Source organism: Pelophylax lessonae (genome assembly GCF_965119305.1).
Source record: "Pelophylax lessonae genome assembly, chromosome: 2".
NCBI lineage: Eukaryota > Metazoa > Chordata > Amphibia > Anura > Ranidae > Pelophylax > Pelophylax lessonae.
In genome coordinates this window covers 160,425,180-160,452,284 of record NC_138769.1, presented here as the reverse complement: position 1 = coordinate 160,452,284, position 27,105 = coordinate 160,425,180, and the positions used below count along the sequence as shown (strand labels likewise).

At 45.5% G+C, this 27,105-nt stretch overlaps 1 protein-coding gene across 1 annotated transcript in view; it reads left to right on the top strand.

Moving 5' to 3' along the window:
* The window catches only part of BAZ1B (bromodomain adjacent to zinc finger domain 1B), a 143,758-nt gene that overhangs the window by 65,686 nt on the left and 50,967 nt on the right, over nucleotides 1-27,105 (top strand). Inside the window, exons 6-13 of the mRNA XM_082244972.1 lie at nucleotides 2,482-2,679; nucleotides 4,921-6,589; nucleotides 7,677-7,815; nucleotides 23,205-23,326; nucleotides 23,936-24,044; nucleotides 24,257-24,355; nucleotides 26,324-26,501; nucleotides 26,782-26,967. Coding sequence (XP_082101098.1) covers nucleotides 2,482-2,679; nucleotides 4,921-6,589; nucleotides 7,677-7,815; nucleotides 23,205-23,326; nucleotides 23,936-24,044; nucleotides 24,257-24,355; nucleotides 26,324-26,501; nucleotides 26,782-26,967 — 2,700 coding nt within the window. The remainder of the gene's footprint in view (nucleotides 1-2,481; nucleotides 2,680-4,920; nucleotides 6,590-7,676; nucleotides 7,816-23,204; nucleotides 23,327-23,935; nucleotides 24,045-24,256; nucleotides 24,356-26,323; nucleotides 26,502-26,781; nucleotides 26,968-27,105) is intronic.

Genomic DNA, 27,105 nt, shown 5'->3' with positions numbered 1-27,105 from the left:
ACCCAACAAAGCAGACTAGCTGAGGGCCTCTACCAAAGCAACCTGGGCTTCCATAAGTGTCAAAGGCTGATCACCTCCAAGCCATCCCGCATTGATGCAGTAATTCATGCAAAAAGATCCCAGACTAAATATTAGTATAGTGGATACTGTGCCGTAAACTTCCTTTTCTGTAAGCCAGGGGTTGACAAATTTTCTCTGAATCTAGGAGCCAGCTAAAGTTAGGAGCCAGTTTTTAAAAAAAGCTGCCCCGCGCCCAGAAAAAAAGAAATAAAAGGGAAAGAAATGGTAAGAAAAGAGGAGGTAGAGAAGGGGGGGGATGAAAGTCTCAGGCAGATGTGTATATATACAGTGAGATCCCCTCAGCTCTATGGTATGTACAGAGGAATCCTCCAGCTCAGAAAATGGCCTGCTCTGCTCCCCCACACACGTGTCTATGGGGGGCTCCACACCTGGCCAATAAAAGGTGCCCCCAACTAATTGTAGGTGGATCCCTTCCCTTAGCCACGGCAGGATGGGCTCAGTCTGCACTCCCACCTCCCCCAGGGGCTAATGAAACAGTGACACACAGGCAGGCTGGAGCAGTGTGCTCAGCATCACTATTTTCGTTTCTGGAGGCTGGAGCAGTGGGATGGGGAGCGGCTCACACATGAAATTCTGTGCAGAGCCAAGACCTGGTGCTCAATTTCCCTGCCTCACACACCGCTCAGCCGCGGACCCAGCATTCTTACCTGATGTCAGATGGATGTGTGCCGGGTGACCGCAACGAGGAGGGCTGACAGTGGCAGAAGTCGAGCAGTGCGTCCTATGGATGTGCTGAGTGGAGAAAAGGCAGCCGGTTCTGATTGGTCAGCGCCGTCCATGTGACGGTGCTGACCAATTAAAATGCTTTGTTAGGACACAGAGAATTATGGTTAGGAGCTGCAGGGATTTCAAATCTCTGCAAGTCTGCATCACAGAGTGGCGTCCCGATCCCTGACAGCAGATGGCTGAAATCCTAGGCGCCCGGACTCAGTTTCTAGTCGCCAATGCGACCTGGCGCCTGGGATTTGTCGAGCCCTGCTGTAAGCCAACATTTCTGTATCACCCAGGGGGTGACACTGCGGCTGGCTCAACCTACATGCTTGATCAATTTCCTCCCCATAGTACACCTTACTCTACACTACTAGACAACCGCCTCTATCTGCAGGGTGGTTCATTTTTTTTTTTATTCTCCAGTGTTGCAGTACCATTAATTGCACTTGAATCAAAAAAAGAAGGCTCTTTTGGCTAGATTCTGTTCCTTGTAAAACACTGATTCTCCCCCCCCCCCCCCCCCCCTCCCAAAGTACATAAAAATTCCCAGTTTCCTCTGGGCAGATGTATTAACGGCATAGTCAGTTACTGGCCATTAAAAACCTTTTTAGGTTCAAACTGAGAAAATGTATAATTTCAAGGAAAAAAGGTAATTTTGAAATTGATGTAGATTTTAGTGTCCCCACTTCTCTGCACTTTCTGCACTGTACTAGATCAGTCAGTGCATTCTGGTCCTTTTTCATCAAGCTTTTGGCATTGCAGATTTGCAAGGCTGGCAGCAGGTCTTTGATAAAAAAAAAAAAAAAAAAACTTAAGAGAAACATAAGGGAAACGGTGAGAGAAACATCATTACAAAGTATGACAAAGGAAAGGATGATTCCCATTTAAACAGTCATTCCAAAAAAAATCAGTAATGTTTTCCTGTGAAAATGAGCTAGTGAGAGGGGACCTAGCATCCACATGTTTTAGTAGTACAGTAGCATGCAGACAGTGATGGTACTGATTGATGACCTATGACACACGGTAGTGCAAATTTAAGTATATGCAAGCAAGTAGTGCTATGTACACCTAAAGTTGACACTTGGGTAACTACAGATTTATGGTCTATGCATGTAGAGGTTTGATCTAGCCATCTGTCCTAAATCTTGTAAAACTTAGCCAGGCACCCTCTGACTATATGACTTTCTTATATGGCAGCGTGAGGTGAACGCCTGCCTCCCAGTACTGGACTGTTGGTGGTGAATCCCATAGCCATACCCTAGCATTCAACATTCTGGTGTGCTGAACTTTGTTTGATTTGGGGTCTATGTTGTCTGGTTGTCTTGTTACCCTCCCCTCGTTGGTTTAGCTTTGGCATGGCCCCTACCTCAGAATCTGCCTGTCCTGTAATGTTCTCAAAGAAATGGGTTTTACAGGAAAGTCTAAAATCTAGTTCACTTCAATAATGCATTCATGTGAAAAGCAAAACTCCCTAGTACTACTTTCATCTCAACGTGATTGGGTGGTCAAAGTGAACAGAAATTTGCTTTACATGACTGTAATCAGTGTAAATATTAATTCTTTTTGGCAGATTTACCACTTTCGGAAATCTGACACAGAGAGACTCTCCTTGTCCCTCAACACACTTCAGTTCTCTGTCTTACTATAAATGTGCTTAAAACTGCTAACCCACTTCCCCCTTTAATTCAGGTCATCAGCATGGTTCCTGTGGAAAGTCTGTATCGCTCGGAGCGCCCTCCTAATAAAGAGATACTTCGTTACTTTATCCGTCATAATTCTTTGCGGATAGGCACAGGGGAGAATGCACCATGGGTTGTTGAGGATGATTTGGTTAAGAAGTACACCTTGCCCAGCAAGTTCAGTGACTTTTTACTGGATCCACATAAAGTAAGTTATGACACTTGCTCTGGTTCAGAAAAGCAACTCTTCACTTTAATTGTTTTGGCTTGAGGGAGATGTGATGTGGTGTAGAATACGGTGTGTGAATGACCTGTAGAATACGGTGTGTGAATGACCTATGTGTATTTACTACATGGACTGAAATTGCTTTAATGTTACTGGAAAACAAATATTGCTCTGAATGTTTAGGTTAACCACTTCAGCCCCAGAAGGTTTTGCCGCCTTTTGCGATACTGTACTGCGTATAACTGACATTTGCGCGATCGTGCGACACTGTACCGAAAAAAAAATTATGTCCTTAATTTCCCCACAAATAGAGCTATTTTTTGGTGGTATTTGATCACCTGCAGTTTTTTTTTTTTTTTTTTTTTTTCTTCCTGCTTTAAAACAAATCCAATAAAAAAATGGAATTTCTTCATCAATTATGTATTCTGCTACATATTTTTTGGTAAAACAATCCCAATAAGCCTATATTGATGGGTTTGTGCAAAAGTTATTGCTTCTACTAACTATGGGATAAGCTTTTTTTTTATTTTATTTTTTTTTTATAAGCTGGATTGCAGCTGGCAAATCTAAGGGCTCTTTCACATGGAGCGGACCGCATTGCGATCCGCTCCGGTGCACTTTTTTTTTTTTTTTTCACGGAGCGAATGACATTTGTGTCATCCGCTCCGTATGTCCGCATATCATCCCATCCGTTTGCGGATGATATACGGGCATAATGTATGTCTATGGGCATTGCGCATGACACAGCTGACACCCGATTTTGCATCCGTTCCGTTTTTTTACACGGAACAAAAATAGGGTTCCGTTCCAAAAAACGGAACAGAACTGAAAGGACGAAAATCGGATGTCAGCGGATGGTCATCCGCTGACATCCGCAATGCCATTGACATACATTATGTCCGTGTATCATCCGCAAAAAAAATAGGATGATATACGGACATGCGGAACGCCCGTGTGAAAGGACTCTTAGTGACACTGGGACCAGTGACAGTGTTATCAGTGCATTTTTTTTAGCACTATCACTGTATAAATGACACTGGCAGGGAAGGGGTTAACATCAGGGGCCATCAAAGGCTTAAGTGTGCTCCTAGGGAGTGCTTTCTAATGGGGGGGAAGGAAGGGAATGCAGTGACTGGAGTAAAACCAATCTGTGTTCCTGCTTGGCAAAAATAAAAGATCTGTTTTCCTCCCTCACAGAATGTCGATCTGCCTTGTTTGCAAAATAGGACAGACCTCATTCTGCCTCTCCAAACGATCAGCAGGTCCCGGCGGCCAGCGCAGACCCGTGGTTTGGTTCCCGCTGTGTCCATTCACAGTAGGAGCAGGTCGCCGGCAGCGCGCCCCGAACCTCATGCACAAAATCATGTACCTGATTTTGCGCAGCCTGGCTGCCCTGCTGCAGTATATATGCGGTAGGCAGTCCAGAAGCGGTTAAATAGAGTTGAACACCTGTTTTATGAACCTGCTTTTCTTTTCCTTGCTCAGCAAGACCAGACGTGTATGGGTTTTTCCCCCTCTTGAATCCTTCATGCATTAGTGGTGGTTTGCATTAATTTGCACCACCACCTTCTGATCATAAACCAGGCGTATTTAAATTGTTAAGGAGGTTGTAAACCTCAGAATTTTTTTTTTTTCAAAAAGTACACCTGAAAGAAAAACACAATGAACTAGTATGCATTGCATACTAGCTCATTATGATATACTTAACTTAGAACAAAGCCCCGAAGCGCCGACCCCACACTTCTCCCATAGGTGACATGTTCTGTCACCCTTCTTCCGGGTTCGCGGCATCTGGCCATCTGATTGGCTGGACCCACGATTACGTCACTCCAGCGCATACGGCACGGGGCTCTGAAGGAACGGCCGCGCATGCGACAGTGATGTCACTGGCTGCATTTAAGGTAAATATCTCCTAAACGGTACAGGTTTAGGAGATATTTACAGTACCTATAGGTACAACTTGCAGAGGAGGGTTTATTTCCGCTTAACTCTTCATGACAGACTGACTCCCCATCAGTGAAATCAGGAATGGCTGGGCAGCGTCTGGTTTCCGCAGTGAGATTGGAAACGGTTGCATACCATTTCTGGTCATGTTGATTTTACAGCATACTTGCAGGAAAAAATCCCAGTATAGTGCCTTGCTAAATCCTACAAAAATATGCACCAGTGTGTTGCTATTATGTGAAACCTGTTACATATTTTACATTTTTTTTTTTTCTTTAGTACATGACTTCAAATCCAACGCCACCAACAAAGAGGAAGAGTGTAGGATCTCCTGATCAGAAACCAAAAAAAGCCAAGACTGATGGTGACAAATCTGTTCAAAAAGGCAAGAAATCCCCCCTCAGCCCGAGTGTGTTTAGCCAGCTAAACCTCAAAAAAATGCTGCAAGGTTCACCTTTGAAATTGAAAGACTTGGAAGGAAAATGTTCACCAGAGGATCTGCAAAAGTTAATGAAACTCATGAGTTCTAAACTTAATGCGAACAATAAGAAAGGTGCTTCAACAGGAAAAAAGAAAAGTGGAAAGTCTCAGGTCATCAATGGACAGAAAGTGTCGGGTAAGGTTCGGTCCCCTAAAAAGGTTCTGAAAAATTCTAAACTAAAGCAGATGACATTGCTGGATATGGCTAAGGCTTCCTCTAAAGCATCTCGACCGAAGAGTGCCGCCTCTACTCCTAAATCAGCTAGCAAGTCAAATAAAAGGCTTCCCCCTGCTGCATTGCATTTGATTGTTTACTACCGTGATAACAAGGATCGTGAAGACCGGAAGAGTCCTCTATCTGCTCTTATCTCTAAAGTGGCAAGGCTTCTTACTGAAGAAGAACGCAGTAGACTGCCTGATGAATTGAAAGACCTGGTACAGAAGCGTTATGAGCATTTGGAGGAGCGTAAGCGCTGGGCTATGATGACTGAAGCGGAGAAGGTGGAGCACTTGAGGAAGAAGAGGGAGGCATTAAGAGAACGGCTTAAAGAAAAGGCTCGGGAACGAAAGCAGAAAGAGAAGCAGGAACGATTAGAGAAGCAAAAGCGATTCGAGGACCAGGATTTGACTGGCAAAAATTTGCCAACTTTCAAGTTGGTTGACACTCCAGAGGGGCTGCCAAATGCTTTGTTTGGTGATGTAGCAATGGTTGTAGAGTTTCTCAGTTGTTACTCTGACTTGCTACTTCCAGATGGTCAGTACCCAGTAACTGCAGTTTCCCTTATGGAAGCCCTTGCTGCTGAAAAGGGTGGCTTTCTCTACCTTAACAGAGTGCTTGTTGTGCTTCTACAAACCCTCTTACAGGATGAGATTGCAGAGGACTATGGTGAGCTTGGGATGAAGCTGTCAGAGATTCCACTCACAATGCATTCTGCTTCAGAGCTTGTTCGTTTGTGCCTCAGAAAATCTGATGCCCCTGGAGAAAGTGACAGTACAGAGAAGGGGGATGACGAAAGCGAGGGCTCTGCTGTTTTCCAGGATGATGAGGTCGAAGATGAATTTCTGGAGAAATTGGAAACAACAGAGTTTTTTGAATTGTCGACAGAGGAAAAGCTTCATATTCTCACTGCTCTTTGTCACCGCATCCTCATGACTTACTCTGTACAGGACCATGTGGACGAAAAGCAGCATAAATCAGGTGAGCTCTGGAAGGAGAGGTTAGCCATGCTGAAAGAAGAAAATGATAAAAAGCGAGCAGAGAAACAAAAAAGGAAGGAACTGGAGGCCAAGGGTAAAGAGGAAGGCGTAGTTCCCAAGCAACCCTCTAAGAAAGTTGAAAAAGGAAACAAAACCGATCCAGCACCAACGGATCAGGAACCTGAGGACATGATCAGTGCTGTGAAAAGTAGGAGGCTGCAAGCTATACAAGCCAAAAAGGAAAAGGAGGAAAATGAAAAAATGACGAAAGGTAGGAATTTAGCTATATAAAATCAAATTTTCTGAATGTTTTAAATGTCTCAATATCTACCTAGAACCACTATCAGGTGTGTTCCCCCCCCCCCCCCCCCCCCCCCCCCCCCCCCCCCCGGTGTCCCTGCTCTTTGTCCTGTTTACAATGATCATTGAAAGTAAAAAAAAAAAAAAAAAAAATATTTTGGGTTGTCCCTAGAAAAGTAAGAGGGGAAGTCTTTCAATGGGGAAACGTAGTTCTGATGACCTGGAGGCCCTAAATTCCCTGGAGGCCCTAAATTCCATTTATTTGCAGGGGTTTCTTCTCACTTCCTGTTTGGCTATGGCACAGGAAGTGAAGAAATCTCTGCGATGGGATACAGATGGCAAAAACCTAATTTGACAGGGGTTATAACCCTCACTTGATCTATCCAAAAAAAAAATAACTAGTTTTGCCTATAATTCTATTTTAACCACTTGCTGACTGCCCCACGCAGATTTACTGCGGCAGGGTGGCTCAGCTGCGCATAATCGCGTAGCTTTACATGATTACAGTGTTTCCCCGAAAATAAGTCCGGGTCTTATATTTTTGGCATCAAGACAGTGGGGTTTATTTTCAGGATAGGTCTTGTCTCCCTCCCTACCTGTCAGGATTGCCCTGTGTGAACCTAATTTAGTGTTTGTAAAATGCTAGAATCCACTTTGACTGTTTTTGTTTTATAATGTCCAGTGTGTTCCTGTAATCTAATAGTGTGAAATACCTTCAGTACAGCGCCGCTTAGCTAATCTCCCGCTCTCCTCTTCTCATAGCTGATCTCAGCCCCTCCCCTCAGAGCGGGTCACAGAAGCGCCGAGCATTATATTATAGTGTGAAATACCTTTGGTACAGCGCCGCTCAGCTGATTTCCTGCTGCTCTTCCTTCTTTTCCCCCGCTGACAGCTGGGGTTCACGGAAACGCAACGCAGAGCGGCGCTGTAACAAAGGTATTTCACAGGCACAATGTTAAATTGACTTGTGAGGTAAAAGCACTTGCACTCAGTTAACTTTTCCATTTTGTTTTTCTTGACAATTGAATATTACACTTTTTTTTTTTTTCCAATTACAGAAAGATTCCAAAAAGAGGCAGAGGAGGAGAGACTGCGCAAACATAAAGCTGCTGCAGAGAAAGCTTTCCATGAAGGGATTGCAAAAGCAAAGCAAGTGCTGAGAAGATCGCCCATTGGCACAGACCGAAATCACAATAGGTACTTGGCAAGATTGTGTGTGTGAAAAGCTATTCAAAATTAGTTTTGTACAGAATGGGAAAGGTTTGGAGCCCCAGGCAAATATTTGCGATCGGTGTACTTACTGAAAAGAACAAGTGTGCAAAAAAAAAACTTCCATATTAAAGTTCTGTAGATTCACCACCAAAATGAAGTAACTTTTAGTTACTCTTAAAGCTGACCTACAGGCATCCACTAAACAAATGACATGCCTATATGGGAGCTTTTGCTTGCCAGCCCTTTTTTGTATTTATTTCCATCCAGTTCTAAGATGCCACAGCTCTGCCACAATAAACCACTTGGTCTAGCAGGGCAGGAGACCTGTTTTTATTTTTTTTTCTTCCTTTGCTGCAGTTCAGAAAAACCTTTTCCACACCTCGTATGCCTTCCCACTCTGTTCCTTTGTTCAGGGGCTGCAAGATGCTGTTACAAAAGTCAAATTCAGATACAAACACTGCTTCAAAAAAAAAAAGAAATGGATAAGGATGTATCTTTTTTTTTTTTTTTTTTATCTTTTTATATTCCATGAACAGCCTTAAAAGTTAATAGCCACACAGGAAGTGCAATGTTTTCTAATAGAAATAAAACACATCCCTTGTTTAGCAGAACATAGAACTTTTTTTTTTTCTTTTTTTGTTCTCGTTTAAAAGTAACATGTTATGCTTACCTGCTCTGTGCATTGGTTTTGCACAGAGCAGCCCAGATCCTCCTCTGCCTGGGTCCCTTGCTGGTGCTCCTGGCTCCTCCCTTCTGCCCACACTGTAATCAATTTGCTGTGGGGGCAGCTGAGCCCCTGCTGTGTCCATTCTTTCTGACACTAAGCTGTGGCTCGGCCCCCGCCCCCCCCCCCCTCTCTCTCCTGCTCACGGACTTTGACAGCAACGGGAGCCAATGACACCCCGCTGCTGTCTCAGCCACAGAGAGAGTCCCGGACAGCCAAGACTCTTGTGCAACATTGCTGGATTGAGATGGGGCTGAGATAAGTACTAGGAGGGGCCTGCTGCACCCTGAAGGTTTTTTTGCATTAATGAATAGAATGCGTTAAGATAAAAAACCTCACTTTAGAACCGCTTTTAAGTAACTTTACTCTGTAAAATTTGCTGCCTCTGCCTCCACCTCTGCAGTAAATGGCTCTCCCCCCCCCTAATTGTACATCACAGGACACAGAGGACCTAAATATTCATGACTGAGTTATGCTGCCACCTTTCAGGTGAATGTTGAACACTGGTCAAAAAAAAAAGCAGAAATCCCTTGTTTAGGCATAACCCCTCCAAGCTCAGCCAAGCCTCTGTTGGGGTGGGATTCCAAATCCGTTGGGGAGAATCAAATGCAATGGCTCACCAAAAAGGTCAGCTTAGTTCTAAATCTCTGACCATATCTGTTATTTCTACTGTTTTAGGGGCGCAGTGCTCTCCTTGTGTGTGAAGGTAGGTCACAAGTAGAAGGGGACACAAGGCTCTTCTGAGGAATTGCTGAAGAACCTCAGGGTCGGAGGTATATCTCACACCCATAATGCCTTTGCGAGTTTTGTTGGAAGGTGTTCCAGACTACCGCTCCCGAGTCTTCTTCTCCGAAGGTTGCAGATTTAAGATAATGGCATCCACCATCCTCAGTCTGTGCATTCTCACTTAAAAGATGTTTTGTACATGTACTGAGCTTAACACGACAAGGTGTTTTTATGCTTTCAAATGTTTGAATCCACAACAGATTTGCTGTTTTGCTCACTCTCAATCATTTATCTCGGAGTGATCATTCTGGTTCCAGAGAGGAGAATGGCTGTTTGTCCCAGCTTCTGTCTCAAGAGACTAAAGTTTCTATGAAGTTCCGCATGTAATTGCAGTCTGTGGGAGGTCTGTCTCCAGCCAGGAGATTTCCTGGCATCATAGGTTACAATCTTTCCACCACCATTGGTTTTTGGTGAGGGCCACCACTTTCAGTTTGTGGCCATGCTGTTAAACCTGTTCACAGCTGCCAGAATGTTCATTCGATTCCTGGCTCCTGCATACACTGGATATTGCCTGTTTCAGGGTACCTGGACAACTTCTGAGTCAGTAATCTGCTCCGTTACTGCAGACCAATATGCATGATGCACCCTTAAGAGGTTTGGATTGGTTCTGCATTTACAGAAGTTGTCTTTTGATCCCAAACCATAGGTTGGAATGTTTAGATCTGAGCCTTACTACTGCCCAGATGAGTAATCCTCCTAAACGAATGTCTTGCTCTGAGGAGGACTTAAGATGCTGACAGATCCCTCAATTTGCCTTTGCATTAGGGGTTCAGGGAAAGATAATAGCCTTATTCGAAATGGTGCCTCATTTCAATGGCGTTTCGTTCCAGCGCCCTCCTACGGAATGTCCTGGGGCATGGGACAGAAGGATGCACTCGTTGGATTCCCTAATGCAGTTGCAACCCAGCATGAGTCTCTTTGGATTGGTGGATCTTCTCATGGATATTGGAGCGGGGGGATGTTTTCTCCCTCCTGTCTTGGAGGATCCTGATGGACGCCAGCCTGTTGGGCTGGGACAGAGTCCTGGACATTCTCTTGGTCCAGGGAACTTGGTCACTGCAGGACATTGCCCATCAACATCATAGAATTGAGTGTGATTCAACATGCCCTGCTGCATTGGTCATTGCAGCTGAAGAGCCACCCTCTAAAGGATCAGTCTGACAATGGTACAGCAGGTGTTGTGTATAACTTTAGAGGGCACCAGAAGTCAGGATGCGCAGGAGGAAATGGATCTTCTCCGGTCTTGGACAGAACTTGATGTTCCCATACTGTCCACATTCCAGTTGTGGAAAATTGGCAGGTAGATTTTCTCAGTTCTGATTTTTAACTCCCCATAGTTGCTCACCTTCAGTTACTACCATTCAGCTGTGCAGGATAGAGGTGGGAAGAGCTACAGCGATTCTTGTGGCCCTAAATTGGCTAAGCAAGTCAGTTATTTTTTGGACATTATTTTAGCAATACCTCTGGCCTCTGCCAGATTGCAACTTGTTTCACACCTAAAATTCCAAAGGAAGTAGCTCCCCATTGCTTAGTCATGTTGCGAGCTGTGAGGGTTTCCTTTGTTGCCACTGCCTCTTTTAGGCGCTTTGAATTGCTGTCTTGCCAGCAGGAGCTAAAAAGGATTTCTTTTGTTCGTTGGAGGATACAGCTCCTTTCATTCTTGACCATTGGGTTATGCTGCCCCCTACAGGAGTAGGACACTAGGCTTAAAAAAAACTTCTGGCTACACCCATGGGCAGTCCCAAGGGTGTATACTCCCTCTCTCTGCTATAGTCACTCAGTTTATTTTATTTTTTTTCCTGCCTAGTCAGGAGTAAGGACCTAGTTCCTTGCTGGGATCTGTGGTCCTGGAAAAACTTTTTTAGATAGCAAATTTTTTGCTATCAAATGCCGGACTGGGCGACGGGCTGGATAATGTAGATCCAATGGTCACCCCCAGTATGGCCAGCGAGCGCGCGTAGGCCTCAGCTCCGCGCTACATCAGCCTTGACATAGCCCCACTGGACGGGGGCTGGCCCTGCAAGTTAAACGTCTTGCGATGTCTCATACAACCTGGCCTCGGCCTGAGTAGCAGCATTGCTCCTGGCCGACAGCCCCCCCCCCCCCCCCCATTTTGATGGAGAGAAGGATCTGTCTGGGACAGTGCACAGCTGGTTGGTATGGGGAGCAGCTCCTACCCCTGGAGGGTTTTGGGGTGAATGTGGGCCACTCTTTGGGACCAGAAGCCCCCAGGCTCCCCTCCTTGCAGGCAACAAGCCCCCCCCCCCCCCACATACTCTGGGGATGGTTTTTTTTTTTTTTTTGGGTTGTCTGGCCACCTTCCTGGGGTGGGGCGCGCGTGCTGCAGCCGGATGATCGTTTGGGGGGGGGGGGGTGGCTTTACCTGGTAAGGGATCCTGCCAGGGCCCCCCATCCTGCCTGGATCTGTCCTGAGGACTGCCCCCCCCTTCCATTCTAGGTTCCCTGTATGCCTCGTGGTGCCATTTTGTTGTAGCCTGTGTATTTCTATACATGGCAGCCATGTTTGTGTAGTCTGGTGGCCATTTTCTTCTTTACCATTGCAAATAGCGGCAGCCATGACATTGAAGCCCTGTGGGCGACTATTTCGGCGGTGGGAGCCCCTCCTTATCGTTTGTGCTGACTCCTGAATCATTTAGCTTCCTGATCGCCGCATGTGTAGTGCAGAATTTCTGGGTTCTTGCAGGTGCCTGTGTCGGCGGGGATGAGTCTTGTGGGGTCCTCTCCCTCTCTGCTGTGGATCGCAGTATGCCTTGTGCTTGGCAACCGGGTGGTGCTGCCAGCGAGGTGGGGGTTGTCCCTTAGTGAGTTACACTTTTTGTGGGGTCCCCCTGGTTACTCATGGAGTCCATGGAGCACGTTTCCCCACCTGATCCCCTCTGAGGCGGCAGAGCCCTCTGGGTCCCAACTAGGGATCGACCGATTATCGGCAAGGCCGATATATCAAGGGCCGATATGCACTTTCCCCGATTTTATACCAAGGTGGCTAATATTTTGGAAAGTGCTTGTACCGGAGTGATGCCTGCAGCTAGAGACATCACTCCGGTGCCAGCGTCCATAGCCGACGGTCGGCTATCTTGTAATGATGACCGATGCTTCTGAGAAGCCGCTCGGCTGTCATTACAAGGAGCTGGAGGGGACGTCTTCCCCCTCCCGCCACTTTTCACGGCTCTTCTACAACTGATCCGCCATGATGTTTTCTCACACAACATGTACATGTGCACGCTGATATCGAGAGGGGACCTAGGCCTGGACCCCCATGCCCCGCGACCCTGTTCTCCCTATGAAGATCCATCTGATGATACTGATCACAATGAGGGGGAGACCAATAATGGCATTAAGTTCGAGGTGAGTACAAATAAAACAATTTTCCTAATGAGAATAAAGGGATGCGGTCACATATGCGTTTTAGTGCATTAAAGAAATCAGATCCTGCTTTCTGCAATATTGCTGCAGTTCCCCATAATGTGAGGATAAGGGAACCTCATTTAAAGGGACACTCACCTTATTGCTCGTTTCCGTTTCCCCAATTCTGTTCCTCTGCTCTGGTGTCGTGGGTGGGGTGTGGATGTCCTTGTGGCGAATGTTGTACTGCTGCTTTGTATGTGTTGATGATGAGACCCGGGCAACCCAGCCTGCATGGGAAGCCTTTTCAGGGCCTCCTTTGGCGGCGCCAAACAAACCTGGTCTGGCAAGCCGAGAACTGGCTTCTCCAGACCCACGGACAAGGCTCCTTCAGCGTAAGGGTGTTCCCTCACACCTGTCAGGGGTTGGTGGGGGGAAGTCTTCACTGGTGCAAGACAAAGTGGGTCCACAAAGTTATTCGGTCCTGTTACCAGGTCGAGTTTTGCTCTTGTCCCCCCCCCCCCCGGCAAGGTTTTTTCCTTGCAATCTGCGCCTGCCGCAGACCGGTTACAGGGTCTGTATAGGGGGGTACCAGACCTGTTCATCAAGGGGTGGTGGTTGTCCCGGTTCTAACTTCAGAATGTTTTCAGGGTTTTTACCCAATTCTGTTCAGTTCCCAGGAAGGAAGGCAAAATGCGTCCAATCCTGGACCTCAAGGCACTAAACTGCTGTGTGGTTACGGAAGTTCAGAATGTCCATTTGAACAGTGGTGACATCCCTATGTCAGGGGGATTTTTGTCCCTTTATCGACGTCAAGGATGCTTACCTTCACATTCCAATACGTGCCAGTCACCAGCGTTTTCACCGCTTTGCTGTTTTGTGGTGTTGCCCTTTGGTCTCGTCTCTGCCCCTCGGGTTTTCACAAGTGTTGGCTCCGGTGCAAGCCTTGCTGTGCCAATAGGGGATTGCGGTACTGGGTTACTTGTATCATCTCCTCCTGCGAGCGGAATCTCCCTCTGCTCTGGTGGAGAACCTGGAGATCACAATACGAACTCTGCAGGAGTTCGTGTGGGTTCTGAATTTTAGAAGTTTGCCCTGGTTCTGTCCACGAATCTAGACTATTTGGGCCGTAGTCAGCCGTAGCCAGAGTGCTCCTTCCTCTGGACAGACTTCAGAAATTGCAGGCTGCCATTCACTTCCTGCTCTCCAACAAATGGTCATCCCTCGAAACTTGCATGCGGGTGCTGGGCCTGATGGTATCTACCTTCGAGGCGGTTCCATTTGCGCAGTTCCATACGAGGTCCCTGCAGGGAGATTCTGACCAAATGGGACAAGACTCCACAGTCTCTGGACAATCTGATCATGTTGAGCCAGGGAACAAAGGAGTCCCTGATATGGTGGCTTCGTTCTCTGATGCTTTGGCTGGGAAAAACCCTACCTTGTATTGGACAGTGGTCACCATGGATGCCAGCCTGTCCGGCTGTGGAGGCATCCTCGGCAAGCATTCTGCTTGGGATTTGGACGCTGGAATAGTCCAGACTACCGATCAATGTCCTGGAACTCCGAGCGATCCAGACTATGCTTGGATCATTTGGATGGATCGTCTTCAGGGATGCCCTGTGCGTATTAAATCGGACAATGCCACGGCCGGGACTTATGTCAATCACCAAGGGGGCACAAGAAGTGCCCTGGCGGCTCTGGAGGTAGCCGGCATTCTAAGGTGGGCAGAACGGTTCGTTCCAGCCCTTTCCGCCGTACATATTCCCGGGGTGGAAAATTTGCAGGCGGACTACCATGTTGGACCACGGGGAGTGGTCCCTTCATCGGGAGGTGTTTCATCAGCGGTGTCTTCAGTGGGGCACTCCCGAGGTGGATCTGTTGACATCTCTGCTCAACAGAAAGGTGGCTCCGTCAAGGGATTCACTGGCAGACGCCACAGATGCGCTGGTGGCCCGGTGGGGGTCAGTATCGTCTGCTTTACGCTTTCCCCCTCAAGCTGTTGCCCAAACTACTACGCATGATTGAGGCAGAAGGGATTCTTGGTGGCCCTTGACTGGCCTCGCCAGGCTTGGTACGCCAATCTGGTATGGGTGGTCACCGACATTCCTTGGAAGCTTCCTCTCAGGGAGGATCTGCTGTTCCAAGGACCAATCTTCCACCCTCCTTTAGTCGCTGGCTTTGATGGCTTGGGTGTTGAATGTGGGATATGGTACCAGTTTGGTACCTGTTGGAACCACAATCGAGTAGGTACTGTTTTTTCAGAGCCGTACCGTACCGTTCGGTTCCATGCAGTGGAAAAGCAAACCTATACCGTACCGAACCGTTCCGACCCTATACCATGCGGTACCAGCAGTGGAAAAGCACAAAAGCGTGCCGAACCGTTACGGTTCCATGCAGTGGAAAAGCGCCATTATACTGAGAAAGTAGCGCCAATTTCTTTTTCCTTATTTTTGTGGTGACACTTCTAAATTGGCTGCTCTTTCCTTACATTACTCATTTTCCATCTACCACCTGCTTCTACACCTTCATTCTTATTTAATCTTTACCTCACATACCTATTGGTAGCGCATTGGCCCCACATTTGCCATATACTTCCTGTGGTCATTTCCTGCTGCAGAGCCAAGGTCACTTCCTGCTTCTCTCTCCATTCTGTGGAAGATTCAGGAGGCGGTGTGTCTGAGGTGGTAAAGTATTGAGGGTCCCTGCGGGCATATCCTTGCACTTTCTATCAGTCTGGTTTAAAGGGGCTCCTTGCAGACTGCTGTGACCGGTGGTGGATACCGCTATCGGCATTCTCAAAGCCACAGTACTCCGTTTTTTGCAAATTGCACTATGGAGTCCCAAACTGGAATTTCACCCTCGGACCACTCTGTGCGACTCCCGGACAGTCCGGATCGCAGTCGCTGGCCGCTATTTCAGCTACCCTGGAAAGCCTGGCGACTAAATTTGATTTTAATAATGAAAAAGGTTGATAGCCTTAAACGGCCGCTGCCTTTTCAATCTGTTGGTGTCCTCTGAGGCTGATGTGGTTGCCCCGGATCCTCCACTTCCTGAGGGGTCGCTGTCCTCGCAGTCAGATGGTGAAGAGGACCTGTCTTTAGCTGCTGCGTGGGAACACGCTTTGGTGGAAGCCCTGATTATTTCAGTGTGGGATACTTTAAAATTGGCTGAGCGCACACAGGCAGGGACGTGGGTGACTTTTGGCTCCCAGAAGTCTCCAAAAGCTGACAGGGTTTTCCCTTGTCCTGACACTTTTCACGATATTGTGAATGACAAATGGCGGTATGTTAAGCATGTGTTAGTGGTGCCAAAACGCTTTAAACGACGGTATCCTTTTGCTGAAAAGGTTTCCAACCGTTGGACGGTGCCACCTAAAGTGGACCATCCTGTTTCCAGATTAAACAAATCTACTCTTGTGCCTGTGGAGGATTCCCCAGTTTTTACAGATCCAGTGGACAGATGGGTGGAATCCCTTTCACGCCATCTTCACGTGCTGGCGGGTTCCACTTTGAAACCAGTTTTTGTCTGTGCTAGCCTCAGACGTTGACAGAATGATTAGCGGTTTGTGGGAGTCTTTTGACCCTGAGACTGTTCCTCCGGAACAGCTGGAACTGTTGGACCAGGTGATCCAGGCTTTGGTGTTCCTGTGTGATGAGTCTATTAATGCGGCTCCCCTGGTGGTCAGGGTCTTGGCCGTGGGCATTGTTTTAAGATGCATGGTCTGGTTGAAGAGCTGATTGGCAGATCTCCCCTTTCTGGGAGACAGGTTGTTTGGCGACTCATTGGATGAGTTGATCAAGGGCCTGACTGGTGGTAAGAGTACTCTTCTTCCTCAATCCTCCCAAGAGTAAGACCACCCGTACTAAGCAGGGTCCCTCCTTTTCTGCTCCTAAACTGTTTTTTTTTTTTTTTTTTTCGTGCCTCCAGGGCACAAGAAAAAGGTAAGCCGTTCTGGAGGTGTTAAGAAACCCTGGGGCAAGTTCCAAGGCTGGTCAGTCCAGTGTTGCAGACAAGTCCTCTTCAGGATGAAGGGACGCCCTCACCCATCTTAGGGGTGGGGGGGACGTCTGCGCTTCTTTCAGGAACCCTAGACTTCCTTCATTCAGGACGAATGGGTTTGTGAACTGGTTTGTTCCGGGTACAAGATCAAATTCTGGTCCTGGTGGGATATCCGAACGATCTGTTGTGAGCAGTTTCCCATTCGGATCTGCTGGTCAACATGCCCATCACAATTCAGAGCCTTCAGGACTTCGGGTGGATGATCAATGTCACCAAATCTGCCCTGACTCTGTGCAGGTCACCTATCTGGGCTGATCCTGGTCCAATTGCTGATGGAGGCCGATCAGTCCTCCTTACGGGCTTGCATGAGGGCCCTGGGTCTGTTGGTCTCGACCTTCGAAGCAATCCCATTTGCTCACTCTCACACGAGACAGCTGCAGAAAGATTGTCACAATGGAACAGAGACCCTCGGTCATTGGACCAGAAGATTCGGTTGAGCCATCTCTGCTTTCTTGGTGGATCTAGTCACCTGTCCCATGCCATGGCCAGTTTTTCCTGCCGGATTTACGGACGGTGGTCACCACGGACGCCAGCCCTATCAGGCTGGGGTAGCTCTGTGCTCAGGGGACTTGGGCGTCGGAAGAGTCTTCCTTGCCAATCAATTTTCTGGAGCTAAGAGCGATCAAGCTCTGCCTGCTTCACTGGACAGGTCGGCTACACGGCTCTCCGGTTCTGGTCCAGTTGGACAATGCAATGGCCATGGCTTACATCAATCAAGGGGGAACCAGGAGTGCCCTGGCAGCCTAGGAGGTAGCCGAGATTCTGGTATGGGTGGAACACAATGTTACAGCTCTTTCCGCAGTCCACATCCCGGGTGTGGAGAATTGGCAAGCAAATTACATGAGTCATCAGGTGTTGGATCGGGGGAGTTGTCCCTGCATCCGGAGGCGTTTAATCTCCTGTGTGTCCGGTGGGAGACCTCGGACGTGGATCTGTATGCGTCTCGCCTCAACAGGAAAGTTGAGGTTTGTGGCCAGGTCTTGGGATAATCTGGCCAATGCCACAGATGCTCTGGTGGCTCCTTGGAGTCAGTGTCTCCTGATGTATGCCTTCCCTCCACTCGTTCTCCTGCCAAGATTTCTTCGCAGGGTGGTGATGGGAAGGCATTCTGGTCGTTCTGGTGGCACCAGACTGGCCTCCGCGGTCTTGGTATGCAGAGCTGGTAAAAATGGTCGTGGGTCCTCCATGGCTTCTTCCTTTGCGGGAAGATCTACTATCTCAAGAACAGATCTTCTATCCTGCTTTACGGTCGCTGGCTTTAACGACTTGGCTGTTAAAGCAAGGTGTTGAGGGATAGAGGTCTTTCTGATTTGGTGATTCTTAGCCTTTTGAAGGCCAGGAAGTCGACATCTAGGAAGATCTATCATCGTACGTGGAAATGGTACTTTTCTTGGTGTGAATCGCTGCAGCTGCACCCTCGCTTGTTTTCTATAGCTAGGGTTTTGGCCTTTTCATAAAAAGGGGTTGAGCAGCGCTTGGCTTTGGGCACTATAATCAAGGGCCAGGTTTCGGCCTAAACATCACAAGGAAGTTGCTTTGCACTCTCTGGATGTGGTTCGGGCGATAAGGGTTTATCTGACGGTTACTGAATCCTTCAGGAAATCACTCTGTTCTTCCAGACGGTCCTCGCAAAGGTTTGGCTGCGTCCACTCTGACCATTTCTAGATTTCTCAGGCAGATGGTTGTTTAGGATTATTCGATCAAGGGTCAGGTTCCACCTTTCCCTGTAAAGGCGCATTCTACTAGAGCGCTAGTCCCAATAATCGTGCAAAGTATAAGTAGAAAATGTGCAAAATATAAGATATATAATTTGATTGTGTAGAAATCACTGTGCAATCGTGTTCCCCAAATAGGACCGCACTCACCAAATAGAAGTACCCCTGCAGGGGTCAGAACCAACAAATAGAATTGGACTCCACCCCCCAGCCACTCTAATACCGACCAGCACAGATACTCTCTCAGCCCAAGCTTGCTATAAAGTGGTTCCTGTCCCAGCGTTAATATAAATGGTGGGTACTTCTTATGGACATGCAGGAAGAAGAGGCTTCGTAGTGTAAATCATACATAAAAAGCTTTATTAATTACACTTACAGAAAAGTAGAGAAATGACGACATAAAAAGTAGTGTTGCTCCGGTATCTCGACTGCCGGAGCGTAATGCGTTCCAATTACCGGAAGTGAAATTCTACGCGTTTTGTCAGTAACGTCATCAGGAGCGGCATCATTGAGGCCCGTCTCGCCCACTAATATACTCGGCGGTTACCTGGCAACCGGACATCAACAAGGAGATGCGTAACTGGAAGTAAACAATCGTAATGCCGGGCGATCGCTGGTCGCATATAAAATAAATAATCCCTAAACCATCTCAATGGAATTATAATACGAAATCTAAAATTATATTCATGTTATAGAAGCAACACCTCTATCTAAAAGTGATATATATTCCCAAACTGGCTTATGCACATAGATACAGTGGGCCTGAAGTCTGAATCTATAATGCACCCCTGCAACAGATCTCAATGTAAATGGTATGTAAACCTGGAACCATATCTTACAGACACTAACCATTATCTATAAAAAGCTATGTTTACCGCATAATTATTAAAACCAAAAAATGCATGTTATGTCATTAAAAGAAAATATTTGTAATAAAAAAAAATATATAGGAAATGCATATATATATATATATATAGGAAATACATTAAATTAAAATGTATCAAGTATACATTAGGAAAATGGAATAAAGGGAGAAGCCCAAAAGAATATATATGTCAGATTGTGAACTCAGATTGTTCACAATCTGACATATACATTTCTTGTGGGCAAGACTGCCGGCAATGATGCCGCTCCTTATGTCACTCTGAACGTGTAGAGCGTCACTTCAGGTTATTGAAACGCATTGCACTCCAGCAGTCGAGCTACCGGAGCAACACTACTTTTTTATGCTGTGATTTCTCTACTTTCCTGTAAGTGCAATAATTTTATGTATGGATTTGCACTATAAAGCCTCTTCTTCCTGCATGCCTGTGAGGAGTACCCACCATTTGTATTAATGCTGGGACAAGAACAACTTTATAGCATGCGTGGGCTGAGTCGATCTGTGCTTTGTGTGTATGTGTATGTATATGTATATGTGTATATATATATATATATATATATATATATATATATATATATATATATATATATATATATATATATATATATATCTATCACAAGTGAGTACACCCCTCACATTTTTGTAAATATTTTATTATCTTTTCATGTGATGACACTTAAATTTGCTGTCCCCTCAAAATAACATAGCCCTTAATGTCTTAACCACAAGCAAAAAAAGATTGCACCCCTAAAGTAAAGGACCCAATGAACCATTTCCCTCCCCGTTGTAACACTAACGAGTCACGTGACAAGGTCTTAGGTGTTAGAATTGCTGTTATCACTCACTCTCTTACTGTTCACTGGAAGTTCACCATTGCACCTCATGGCAAAGAACTCTCTGATCTATAAAAAAAATTGCTCTAAATGAAGATGGACTAGGCCTGGGGACTCCAAACGTTACTATCATTTAGGCTTTAGGGGGCCTGGACTGTGGTCAGTGTGAGTAGAAATGGTCTTTACATCAGTGGGAATAAACACTGCCCCCGGCAACAGTTTGGAGACCACTGGCCTAGGCTATAAGATTGCCAAGACCCTGAAACTGAGCTGCAGCACGATGGCTAATACCATACAGCGGTTTAGCAGGACAGGTTCCACTTGGAACAGGCCTTGCCATGGTCGACCAAAGCAGTTGAGTACACGTGCTCAGCCTCCTGTTCAGAGGTTTTCTTTAGGAAATAGACGTATGAGTGCTGCCAGCATTGTTGCAGATTTTGAAGGGGGGGGGGGGGGTTCAGCCTGTCGGTGCTCAGACCATACGCCGCACACTGTATCGAATTGGTCTTCATGGCTGTTACAGAAGGAAGGCGCTTCTAAAGATGATGCACAAGAAAGCCCGCAAACAGTTTGCTGAAGACAAGCAGACTAAGGACATGGATTACTGGAACCATGTCCTGTGGTCTCATGAGACCAAGATGAACTTAAGGGTCCTTTCACACGGGCACACCGCCCGACGGAGTCCGTTCTGCTCAGCGGGGGATACGATCTGGCGATCCCCGCTGAAAACCGCCTGTCCGTTCTCATCCGACCCCATCCGATCCTCCAGACCTATGGAAAATAGGGTTTCCATGCATCCGGATTTCACAGATAGGACAGGATCGCTGCCCCATAGGGATGCATGAAGCATCCGATCGGGTCCACCTGAAAAACTGACAGGCGAATCGGATCGCTGTGTGAAAGGGGCATAAGTGTGTATGGCGGCAACCTGGTGAGGAGTACAAAGGCAAGTGTCTTGCCTACAGTAAAGCATGGTGGTGGGAGTGTCATGGTCTGGGGCTGCATGAGTGCTGCCCGCACTGGGGAAGCTACAGTTTATGAAGGGATCCATGAATGCCAACATGTACTGTGACATACTGAAGCAGAGCATGATCCCCTTTCTTTGGAGACTGGGCAGTATTCCAACATAACGACCCCAAACACACCTCCAAGACGATCACTGCCTTGCTAAAAAAAAAGCATCTTTGGGTAAAGGTGATGGACTGGTCAAGCATGTCTCTAGACCTAAACCCTATTGAGCATGTGGGACATCCTCAAAATGGAAGGTGGAGGATTGCAAGGTCTCTAACATCCACTGGCTCCGTGATGTCATGGAGGAGTGTAAGTGGACTCCAGTGGCAACCTGTGAAGCTCTGGTGAACTCCATGCCCAAAGGGGTTAAGGCAGTGCTGGAAAATAATGGTGGCCACACAATGACTTTGGGCTCAATTTGTGCATTTTAACTTGGTGTACTCACTTTTGTTGCCAGCGGTTTAGACATTAATGGCTGTGTTGAGTTATTTTGAGGGGACAGCAAATTTACACTGTTATTCAAGCTGTAAACTCACTACTTTACATTGTAGCAGTGTCATTTCTTCAGTAATGTTACAATAAAGGATATAAAAAAATATTTTCAAAAATGTGAGGGTTGTACTCTTGTATGTGTGTGTGAGATAGATATATATATATATATATATCTATGTGTGTGTATATATGTATATTTGTATATATATGTGTGTGTGTATGTATATGTGTATATGTATATGTATATATGTGTGTGTGTGTATATATATATGTATATGTGTGTGTGTGTGTGTATATATATATATATATATATATATATATATATATATATATATATATATATATATATATATATATATATATATATATATATATATATACATTTATTTTTCTTGAATTTTTTGAAATTTTTATGATTTGTTGCATACTTTATGTATTGCATATGTTCTAATCAGTGAGGATTTTGAATTTTATTGTACCAATTTGCACCTTTGCACTTTATCCTTTGTATGTTTCAAATTTTAGCACACATGACGCATTACATTTACAGGTTACGCCACCATATCCATTCTTTTGTACATGACCCTTTATTTCTAGGCAGCGTCACCATACCATCCCTTTCTTTCCATATTGTTATACCCTTTTGGGGTATCTGGGGTAGGCAGCAGCCCTTATATTCCTTACATATCCTAGTCCAGAATCTATATATTTTGGATCTTGGTTTAGACTAGTTTGGGCTTGAGGGTATTTTTCTTGAGTGCATTGACTATTGCCCTCTCCTCGAATACTGCTCTGGGATGTCCCATCTCTGATTAAACGCCAGTGTCCTGTTTTTGTACTGTACAAGAAAAATGCCAGAAACAATCCTTTTGATGGAGCACAGGACACTTCCCTCTGATCCTTTTAAGTCATCATTGCTTGCAGCAAAACCAAGGATCACATTGTGAGTGGCTATACGAAGGAGTGTCTAAAGCTGTGAGTGGCTTTGCCATTGTCCAATCACCTGAAGGTGCAACATTAAACAATCCATTATAATTAAAAGCAAACCTTCTCTACAAAGAAAGACGACACTAGTTCTGGTGACTTGGGAAGTCCCTAAGGAATTCCTTTAACTTGCAGGGTTTACCTTTCACTTCCTGTATGGCCATGGGACAGGAAGTGAAACCTGCAGTAGGACATAGATGGGGGAAAAAAATGACGGGATTATAACCCTCCTTTTTCTCTATCCAAGAAAAGTTCTACTGTTGTACTTAAAAAAAAAAAAAAAAAAAAAAAAACCCTGTGTCCTGTATTGTATTTAAAAATCCCCCCCCCCCCTTCAGGTCTTCTGTTTTTTTTTTTTTTTTTTTTTTTTTTCCTTCCTCCTCTGTATATGTACCCTCCCTTTCTTGTTAATTTTTTCTGTTTATGCTTTTGAATATATTGTTACCTTGTAAATCTAGGGTCCTAGTTCTTTGTATACTCCCACAGTTCCTTTTTAACTTTTGAAAAATCTTGCTTGTTAATAGGTATTGGCTGTTCTCGGATGGTGTTCCTGGACTGTTCATTGAGAAAGGCTGGGTACATGACAGTATAAATTACAGCTTCAGCCTTCCTGAGGAAGAAGATGAGGATGAAGAAGCTGACGATGGTAAGCGATTTCCCTTGTTTTTGGCCGCCACAGTCAAGATGCTCCAGTGTCTTCAAAATCTGATATCACTTGGCTTTCATCCGCAATTAACAAATAAGTGGTGTATACTATGGTCAGGACTGTAAGGCTACATTCACCTGAGCGTTTTTACTGTGCAAATGGTGGCAGTAGGAATGGGATTCCTGCTCCTGTTTTTGACAGGTGTGAGCGGCTAGTGGCTTAGTGTCAGTGCGTGCAGCCATCGATTACCTTCAGGGATTGCTGCTTGAAACAGTGTGCATTCAGTCGCAAGCACTGTAGGTAATAGTTGACTGTGCGAACAGCTAGCTGCTCACACCTGTCAAAAACAGAAGCCGGAATTAGGAGATACTCAGTGCTGCCAATTATTCATGGCCTAAAAACCTGTGCTAATATAGCCAAATATTGTCATGTACAGATCTCTCCTATGTGTTTTACAGCACTGCAGTATGTTTTTTGTATTTTTTTATTGGGTATTCAGGTATGTATATCCACAAAAAGTCAGCAGTTCTGCTGCTTATCATGTATATCCACAGCAAATTTTAATTAACCCTACTTTTTTTTTTTTTTTTTTTCCTCCCTCCCATATAGCTAACCTGGAGAGTGAAGATGCAGACAGCAGTGTTGGTGGCCCAGAAGATTCCATACAGAAAGAGAAATTGGTGGAGAGCACAGTGCCTAAACAAGGGCAGAATCTCTGGTGTGTCTTTTTTTTTTTTCCTCCCTTCTGTGAGCTTCAGTGTTAGGCTCTCCAATCTACCATCTACTTACTATGGGTGTTGGTTTACCTCTGCAAAAATCTTTTGCTGCCCAAACTAGAAGGGTTTTAGATGCTCTTCTGTATTCAATGCCCATGTAAACTCTGCCTTATATCTGTGATTGATAAGCTTTAATTGTTCTTGATTCATGCAGGTTCATATGTGATGCACAAAAGGAGTTGGATGAGCTTCTGGACTCTCTACATCCTCAGGGCTTTAGGGAGAACCAACTAAAGGAGAGACTACAGAAAAGGTTTGGTATAAAATGAAATAATTTTTCAGTGTGCTGCCATTTTCACATAAAACTGAAAAACCAATGAGTGCTAGCTGGATGGTCACAGATCCCTTAAAAGGAGAAGTTCACCTTGAAACATGTTCCTGCCTCCTTTCCCTCCGGCTCCCCCTGTAACAGTGGGCAGGGGAACTGCACCCATTGTCAAATTTTAAAAGCAGGCACCCCGTGCAGGGCTCTGCCCACATGCTGTCATTCATTTACAGAGTTCTCAATGAATTGTGAGGACACTGCTGAACGCTCTAGTAGTCCGTTGATGCTTCCTGCCATTCAGTAACGGTTTTCCCATATCGGAGGTAGAAGCATACAGTATACGGAGTGTCTGCCAGATCCAGGCATTGCACCTGCATGTAAAAAAAAAAAAGTGTGGGCCTTGACTATGTGCCGACTGTACATTTACTGCTGTTTGGTGGCTCCCCCAGGCTCAGCGACATACCCGTATGTAGCACTGAACTTTGGGTTTGCAGGCGCGTGCCCCTCCCCTGCCTCTTGCACTGTGATTGGACACAGTTTGTCAGGGGGCTCACAGTTGTAAACCTGCTGATTGCTGTGGCCAATCTCAGCACATATCTGGGTGTTGGTAAACACACAAGCCAGATCTGTCTGGTTCTCCCTGAATTCACTCACTGTTCAGAGCAGAAATCGGGGAGGAAAGCCAGCCAGATCTGTGAGTAAAAGCAGCATGAATACACTTCATAGGCGAACAGTTAACCCCCTTGATTGCCCTCTTCATCACCCAGCAGGATGCTGCGCTCCGAATACATGGTCAGTGCCTGCAATGGTGCAGGGGTACATTTCTCATCTGCAGTTAAAAAAAGTATGATTTCCCTTGTTAGGTGTATGCCTAGCATTTGAAGCATGGGGTAGTAAGGGAGCGGTGGCTCTGATGGTTGGAATATGCTTTTTTTTTTCTAGCAGAGATTTATTCACATCAATGCTGAACGAAAATAAGAACATTACATGTCTGCCCAACATTGGAAGTGGCTGGCTGGATGTATGGCAGAAGCGCTAATGTTGGGCATACACTTTTTCTTTAAAAGACGACGTGGCTCTCAGCAAATACCTTGGGGGTGTATCTTTTCTAAAAAGGACTAATATGGAGGGTGTTTATACTATACTGCCATTCTGAATATGTGATAGGTAGTCAGGAAATCCACTGTGTAATAGCGCTCCTCAAAAGCCTGAAGGTGCTCATTGGATTTTGGGTTCCTGTACGTGGCTAGGCTGCCAAGAAATCTCACATGTGGTATCCCTTTACTTTGTGTAAAAAAAAAAAAGTGTATGTATATATGTGTGTGTGTGTGTGTATATATATATATATATATATATATATATATATATATATATATATTACATTGTTGCATGACTGAACAATTACTAGTTAAAGTAGCGCAGTGCTGAATAGAAAAAAAATTGACTGACTGGTCATGAAGGGATAAAATCATCCAGAGGTCAAGGGATTAAAGGGAATTTGTTTTTAGTAGCAGAAAACTTGATCTAAACCCTATTAATAGATATATTTCTCTTGTGTGCCCGTGGGGCCACATAATTGCATAAATGTTGCAGATGTTAGCTAGGTAGCTGATCTTTTGGCACCGCCTTGAATCCGAGACTGTGGCTGCCATTGCTGAGCTTTCCTTCTGGAAATACTGTTTTCTGCCACAGTGCTGTAATGCCTGTAGTCCTTTCGCAGTGGCTAACCTGGAAGTATGCAGATCAGTACTATTTTACTCTGTCCCTGACCTGGACCAAATAGGCAGATCTGGTAATACTGAATAGGCATTAGCATTCTGCTATGGAAGCTCATGTGTTTACTACAGTTATTCCTTAACTGCATCACTAGACCAATCATGGTATGTTTTAATTACGTACAGCACAATGTATTTCCCTATTCTGTACTGATTGAGTTAAACTGGCTTTTGTGTGCAGATATCAAGACATCCTACATTCCATCCACCTTGCTCGCAAGCAGAACTTGGGTCTAAAGACTTGTGATGGACACCAGGAGTTGCTGAATTTCTTGAGGAGCGATATTGTTGAGGTTGCCACTCGACTGCAGAAGGGAGGCTTGGGTTATCTGGATGATGCAACAGAATTTGAAGCAAGGGTAAGAGACAGGGATGGTATTGTCCTTAATGCGGAAATAAACCCTATCGATTTAACCGTTTTTAAAAGTTAAGTTTTCGGCAAGTGCCTTGTGTTCTCAACCAATCTGTCAAGCCATCCAGTGGCTGGTGTCATAACCTCACACATGGAGTATCATGGCAGTTGTAGATTGAACAGAGGCCAAAATGACAGCTTCCTTGAAAACGATAGGATTGTTTGCTTCCATTTTAAACTGACACCTCACCATTGTTGCAGATTTTTAACTTCTAGCATTTTGACAGGTTCGTTCCTTGGAGAACTTAAAGGATTTTGGCGAGTGTATTGTATTTCTCCAAGCTGCTGTCATTAAGAAGTTCCTACAAGGTTTTATGGCTCCAAAGCAGAAAAAGCGTAAGCCTCAATCAGAGGAGGCAGCAGCCAAAGCCGAGGAGCAGGATGAGGAGAAGAAGATGGCAGAGGAAGCTAAGGTATGCTGGCCTCTGATTTAGGTCTGTTAAACTCATGTAAAATAAAGTTATTAAAGATTCCCCACATATTTTATCCATTGCCTAAATAGTAAATTCTGCTAAGGGCTTCCCTCGGTGCTCTAAAAGGCTTATGGATTA